Genomic DNA, 7,729 nt, shown 5'->3' with positions numbered 1-7,729 from the left:
TTAGAGTTAAAAACCTAAATTGTTGAGGATTTGGTATCCTCTAGTTTCTTTAATTGATATTTAAATATATTTTGTAGTCAAATTTACATAGAAATATAAGTTAAATAGTGTATAGTCAAAGTAGCTTCGCACTATTATATAAATATAAATATAGATGTTAGTTAGCTATTTTCGGTTTGAAGAATATTAAGAGGTGTGTTGAGATTATGAGTGAATTATTTTTTCTTAGGTCATTGTATCTTCAAAGAACCTAGTAAAAAGTAATGAATTAAGTGTTAATAGCAGCTAGAATAAATGTATGCTATGAATTTAATCTTGTATTGTAATTCAGGGACAGGCTTGCTCACTTTGCTACTTAACAATACAACAAAATGATAGGGATAAAATGTACAACTATCACCTATTTCAAGTCTCCCAATTAATGGCTTAGTTCAAAAATATGGGAACATTGTCTATGTCCAACAATGACGTAGTCTTCTTTATCTAATCTTTGATATGTATTAAAGTAATTGCATTTGGTTTTATCACTTGTCTGTGACTTGAGTTTATATAGGTTAATTTTCTTAATCTTTTCTGCTGCTTCCCTTATGACTTATTTTTTCATTATTTCTGATCTATAGACCGTACATATATATGTGTACTTTCATCCTCATACATTTTCAAAAAATTATGAGTTATTTACGAGTTAATTTTATAGATGATTACTTAATTTTTATTTTACCGCATTAAAATCATTAAACTATTTTTTTATAATAAAAAAGTTACTCAACTTTCTCTATGTATGAGAAAGTCCTTAAACTACTTTTTGTAAGATAAAAAGTCTTTTAACCTTACTTAAATATTGCATAAAGTCAATAGGATGAAACAACTGAGATATATTCCACGATATTTATGCCATATTGAGTGACATTTTTTCTTATAAGAAATTCTTTAGCGGTATTTTATGATACCTGGGCAAAGTTATAAAAAAAACAGTTTCGTGATATTGATGTTGTTAAGAAATTGAGCGACCGAGTCCGTAAATTACCCTGTTATTACGGCAAAAACGAACAACAAATTGAAAATTTACCCTCCTTTTGTACTTGATTTGTAATAAAAGCTGTAATCGTCGAGAAGTAATTCCACTAAATAACACCTAATCAAAATCATGATTATTAGATGGAATACGACAATTCCTCTAGGAAGAATTGAATTAACAGGTAGCAAAATGAAATAGCTAAAAATAGTGTGAACTGGAAAACTTCTTTTTTTTTTTTTTTTAATTTTGGCAGATTCAAAAGCACATGATAAAAAAATAAAGAAATCATTTCGTTATGATTTGAGGATCTTGAACAAATATGGCTAACCCGTGAGAATTCAGTTACATGATCACGACAAATAATTAAATAAATAAAATTAAGTTATGATGTTGAGGTATGCTTTAATATAATTAAATAATTCATCTTTATATTGAATTTATTTCTCCAAAAAATGTACCTAAACCATGTTCCTTAAATGTACCTAAACCATGTTCCTTAAATAATTATTTTTTTTATAAAACAATTAATTTTTCCTGTGAAATAATGTTTCTGCCGGGTCAATTTCCTACAGTTGCATGTGACTCTGGTATGGGGTACTAAAACCATTTTTGGTGTACAAATTAATTTTTTTTCAAACAATCAAGCATATGAATTGATGCTCATCAAAGAAATATCTTTTTTTTTTGAGTTGATCTATAATTATTAAAATTTGTAACCTTAATTTTGAATGTTTAGGGATGTATTTACCAATTTACGTTGAATGATATAAGTATTCCAAATTTAAAATGGTCCATGATTGCTTCAACAAATTTTCTTGGAATAAATACCAGTATTCATCAGAATCATATAGATGATGAAGTTCTGACTTTTGTGCTGTAACGTTGGCATAAATGTTTTATATTTGCCATCCTTATAGAATTTTAATTTTGGTGACAATTTTCTTATTAAAATAAGTTTACTCAAATGACAATTATAAGATAAAGAATGTCGTAAGAATATCAAGTTATCAACTTTTAGAACACAAATTGATTTCCTTGTAAATACATCTGATAACACAAAAGATCCATTAAATAATTGGCTTATTTTGGCCAAGTATTATTTTCTTTTTGTAACGAATTTGTTCACATACAACAATGAAGATATGTAAATAATTAGTAAAATTCCCATTTCAAGTAATTTTTCACCGATTGAAACAGTAGTGCTACTTTTTATGTGACAAATAGATAGTGGCTTTTCGGGCAAAATGTTGGGGAAAATTTAAATTATTTTTGAAAAATATGGTTTTGGCTTCTAAAGTTTAATTTTTTTTATATAACGTAAAGTAAAAGCAGAATGTCAAAAGATAATGGAAAGCACAATAACTGAACAAAATAAAAGGAATTCATTCTTCTAAGTCTTGTGAAGATGGGGGGTTATGAGTACCAAACAGACAAAATAGAAAGGATTTCAAAAAGTTTCAAGTCCGAGTTTCATATTTCCACGCATAAAAGACTATTTTCATGCATAAAATACTCACAAATTGTTTTTTAAAAAAACTAAACTATTCAAATACATTTCAGCTTCTACAAACTTTAAAATGAATATTTCAAAAAAAAAATTCCCAAATATTGTCCAAACTACCATGTAAATAGCGACGATAATGTCTTAGAATCTTTGAACTTACAAATTTTAAAACTATGAATAATTGTCACATAGTTGGCAAACAAGAATAACTTGAGGATAATTTAGATCTTGCAAATTATGAGACAGCTGAAATTGGGTAGCAAAAAGAAACAAATTTTATTGGGGTCTCAACGGTATGGATTAATAAACTCCTTCACGATTGAGCAATATGATCATTTTAGTTATATTTTATTTTTCTTCTTTATGTCTTAAAAAAGCTCGACCTTACGCCAAACAAAGCACAATTCGGATGCATAAAATCATCATTCTAGTCAGGAAAAATGGTCAAATTGACTTATCTACTTTAAATATTAGTCACATTCATCTCCACTATATAATGTGGCCAACTTTACGTTTACCATTAATAAAGTTTTTGAAATTACCCTCAAACCTAAAGAATTCTCCCAATTCTTAAATTTCTTATAGTGGGAAAAAAAATGCAGTAATCATAATTGAAGGTCATAATCTGACATTTTAGAAATAAAACTATTAAACAGTTGAATATGTAAGAATGACATAAAAACAAAATGAATGCTTTAAACAAAATTAAATAGGTGAAGTAAAATTTATATACTTGCACCAATACAAGTATCAGGGATCAAGGAAATTTGAAGCTCCACAATTAAATATTCAATGAAGCAAAATGATGTTTGGAAAGTCAAAAGAAACTACTAACCCTCTGTTTGGATGGTTGTTTCCCGTGGTTCATTAATGTACAGTATGGTAAGATACAATATGGTGTTGTATTGTATTATACTGTATTAATGAACACAATGTTTGGATAGACTGCATTGTTTGTTGTGGTTTAATAACATTTGTATTATTTGGTTTGACTGTATGGTATTGTATAATAACTTGTAAGTTTACTAAAATACCCTTAACTCTTAATTAGAAATTAGTTTATATATATTAATAAAACTCAGGTAGAGAATAAAATAGAAACTTCAAAAAAATAAGTAGGTAGAAACAAATATGTATTTTAAATACTAACCGGGATCAAAAACTCATCAAAGTCAAGAATCCGGGCTCCCTCTAAATTCCTCACAGGCCGTTCATCAGCTAATGAAGCGCGTAACACCGCCCAATCAACGTTATCACGCTCCTCCATGTATGCATTCTGGCTCGGCTGTGATGAAGACCCGGGTATCTCAGCAAGTAAGAGCGCCGGCGTAAACGTAGGTGAGTCCCCAGGTGAGCTGCCACCGGCCTGGAAGGGCTGCGGATGGACTAGGCCGTGAACGCCCTCTGGAATGGGATCGGCCTCATCCGCCTCATCTACCAGTCCTCCACCACCAGGTCTTCTAGCAGCAGCGCCGCGTCCTCTACACGCACGGTGTCCTCTGCCAGCACGGCCTCCTCCTCTGGGAGCACCCGGTGCTGCCTGATACTCAGCCTCCGGAACAGGCTCCGCCATGCGCCTAATCTCGCCTGCCTGGCAGATACCATCCTCGAAAATCCTAACCATCTCCGCGGCAAGCCTCGTGTCACGACCCAACTAAGGGGTCGCGACGAGCACCCGGTGCTATCCCACCCGGGCACCCCTTGACAGACTTTTGCATAATATCTAAGTGAGCCATATATTTAAAACATACATTTCTATTCATCCATCATACTAGTCCCCTTGGACAACAAGATTCTTTATATCATCATAGGCATTTATGCCACATCAATGTACATGGGCCGACGAGGCCAACAAAATGATATACAAAATATAGGCCGACAAGGCCAGACATATCTACCCATATACACGTGACTACGAGCCTCTAAGGAAAGTATAACATAACACATAAGCGGGGTAGGACCCCGCTATGCCCATACTATGTACACAAAAGAATAAGTACCCAAAGTTATGGCTCCGAATGAAACGGAGATCCGCTATGTAATCACTGAGAATATAGCTAAGAATGTACTGAGTAAGTAAAGCATGATCATCATCAATATAAAAGCGTAATAGATAACATATGAAACAGCATAGGAGGGGAGACAATAGCATCGTCGCCATGGCACTTACTTGCTTTCCATAGGGGCGTTTCTTTCTTATCGCGTATCCGTATACATAGTCTTATTCATTCGTATTCATACTCATATTCATATCGTCTACATCTCATATACATTGCATATACATAGCCTTTGCGCAACATTTACATATACTCAGCATATTCGTACTCATATTGATGTCATATATATATATATATATATATATATATATATATATATATATATATATATATATATATATATATACATATACATATACATATAGCCTTTATATAGCGTACCCGACCATGAAGGATCGGTGTTTCATACATACTTGGCCAACAAAGGCTCAAGGTTATACCTACCTGGCCCTACCAAGGCTTCAGGGTTATCCGTACCTTCTGCAAAAGTGCGCGCACGTTACGTAATCATTTTACATACTCTATACATATTCATATACATACATTCTACCCGGCATCATAAGCTCGGGGTCTTATTATATCCCTTCATAGGCACACATACATATAATAGCTCATAGGCATCTTTAGCATCATATTATTCTCATCATCATTACTATCATTATCACTATCATCGTCGTTATCATTACATCTATCTTATAGGCCTACTCGGCATATGAGGAACTTAGTACAATCGTAGCATATTAAGCATTGTGAGTTTACTAACTCGGAAGATCAAATCATTTGAAGGCATCATAGTCTTATAGGAGATTTAGACGTTTGGCCAAAGAACCATGCCTTATGAAAGAAGGGTTAGCCTTACATACCTTTTCGTTCGAATATATATCACTTGCACGTTCTCTTTCAACGCTTGCGTTTATACCTTCATTAAAGGTCATACTATCGTTAGAATCGATAGCTAGCATATATGACTAAAGCTAGAGAAAATCGGACAGCATCTCCTCCATAATGTATCTCAACTCCCAAACGTCAATAATAAATTCACGATGCCATAACAATAGCCATTACTCATTCACATTATCCATATTGCTAGACTTACATTCAATTCATCCATAACCATGGCCATAACACACACGACGTCCATTTACATACATTGTTCATCTCATGTTCTCAACATCATTTATATCGTATTTACCTCACAATACATCAAGACCCATAGCTCAATTCATACTATTTCTCAAAATGACACTATTCCATATTCATGACTCATTTTTCTATACTCTTCTACAATCCAAGTATTTCAACTCTTAACTACCTTAAACAACATAGAAATATCATGAATCTTACCTTAAATGTTGTAGGAACAAGCTTTAGTTGATAATACTCCACCTTGAGCAAAACCCTAGTTTATCTCCATTTGGATCTCTTGACTTTGAATGATCTTAATGGGCTTGCTCACACTTGATTCACTTGATTTGTGTTGTTGATCCTTAATAATCCTTGAAAACTTGTGGAATATATGTAGAGAGATGTCCTAGAGAGAAGGGGTGTGATGTAGAAGTGAAATGAAATAAGCCTTGGTCCCCTTATTTAATGACTTAAAAATCTGATTTGAAGTGCACAGTGGTCGTAAACTTGATTTACGGTCCGTATTCCATTTTACGGACCGTCCTTCGTGGTCGTATTTAATCATATCAAAACCAGAAACTCAAACTGAGATGTGGTGATTTACAGACGCAGTTTACGGGCCGTAAACCACTTTACGGTCCGTATTTTGGGTCGTTTTTAACCATTTGCTCATTTGGCAGAAAGTTGAAGTTTTGGAAGCCAAAATACGACATGGCAGTTTACGGACCGTGTACCACTTTACGGTCCGTATTTCATTTTACGACCAACTGGCCAGAATGCAAACTTGCAACTTTTCACATTTCCAAAACCTATAATTATTCATTATGGAGCATAACCTCTCTCTTATTGCGATTGCCTTCGGAATCTCACTTAGGGTCGTCAAATGTTTTTTCTTACTCGTTGAAACATCGTACACTCGTACTCATCACTAGTTCATTCACTTGCGTACCAACGGAAGATTTTCCGAGATGTAACACCTCGCAAGCCCAGGGTAAGGCATATGCTCTAACCCCAAGATGCGTAAACGCTGTATGGCCACCAGCTGCATTTGTGTTTAACAGAAACAAAAAAAAATTATTTTTAAAACGTAACAATTAATGAAATTAGATAAATCTAAACACGATAAACTTACCAATGCCTCGTACTGCCCCGCGAGTGCTGAATATCCTACATCCCTAGGGGGACGCAAAGCTGGGTTGCCGATCAATCGGCGTGTGATCTGATGATACCAGCGCATGTAATGCTCAATGGGAGTCAAATGGCCGACCACCGCAAAAGTGCCCAACCTGTTCTCCCAACGGTGGAGCTGGACATCCATAAAAGCCAAAAAATCATCATCAACGGCAGCCCGATCGTCCCGCTGGTAGTGTCGGAGCTCATGACGGACATCAGGGGGTATACTCTGTGTATGCCCAAACTGTCGTAAGACACGCTCGGGCATGTGATCCTCTACGATGTCCAGGTGTATCAATGGACACCGCGACCTCCAAACCCCCTGACCTGCCCTACAGAAGGGGGGTAAACCATCTAATATAGCAGCGTACGGCGTCCATATAAATAGCTGCATAACATATAAATACAAATCAGTGATCACCAAGTAGAAAAGACGTTTAATTAAATTATTAATGTAAATTTAAATAGTTTTACCGCATCGTCCGTCATGTGATCAAGCTGGTCCCGGAATGGAAGAATACTGTGGTGCGTATCGACATCCCGGTCAAAACCCGTTGTCCACCTCCTCGCATAAGGCATGTCAATCTCGAGGTGATGCCTAGGTACGGGCTGAAAAGGTAGCATCCTCTCCCACGCCCATAACTGTAAGTGATATTAGAAAATACGATTTTTTAGTCGTCCTTTCAAGAGGTTTGTTGACATTAAAGGAACGCACACTTAAATATTACCTGGAGAAGAGCAAAATATCCACACACATCTCTGACAGCACCAACAGACGCTCGGCACAGGCATCTGTAAAGATACGCCAAAACAGCACCGCCCCAGCTGTAGTCTCCCAAGCGGTCCAGATGC

General features: G+C 35.2%; 1 protein-coding gene across 1 annotated transcript; it reads right to left on the bottom strand.

Annotated features, from left to right (window-relative positions):
• Positions 1-241: 241 nt before the first annotated feature.
• On the bottom strand, positions 242-7,473 carry LOC132639261 (serine/threonine-protein phosphatase 7 long form homolog). Its single transcript, XM_060355722.1, has 3 exons — positions 7,352-7,473; positions 6,843-7,265; positions 242-250 (listed from the first exon to the last, which is right to left on the bottom strand). Exons 1-3 carry the CDS (start codon positions 7,454-7,456, stop codon positions 242-244), a joined length of 537 nt encoding a protein of 178 aa, XP_060211705.1. The 5' UTR covers positions 7,457-7,473.
• Between the last annotated feature and the right edge of the window lie 256 nt (positions 7,474-7,729).

The sequence above is a fragment of the Lycium barbarum genome, chromosome 5 (assembly GCF_019175385.1).
Source record: "Lycium barbarum isolate Lr01 chromosome 5, ASM1917538v2, whole genome shotgun sequence".
Taxonomy (NCBI): Eukaryota; Viridiplantae; Streptophyta; class Magnoliopsida; order Solanales; family Solanaceae; genus Lycium; species Lycium barbarum.
Note: the sequence above shows the minus strand (reverse complement) of the source record. Positions and strands in the feature narration are given on the sequence as shown.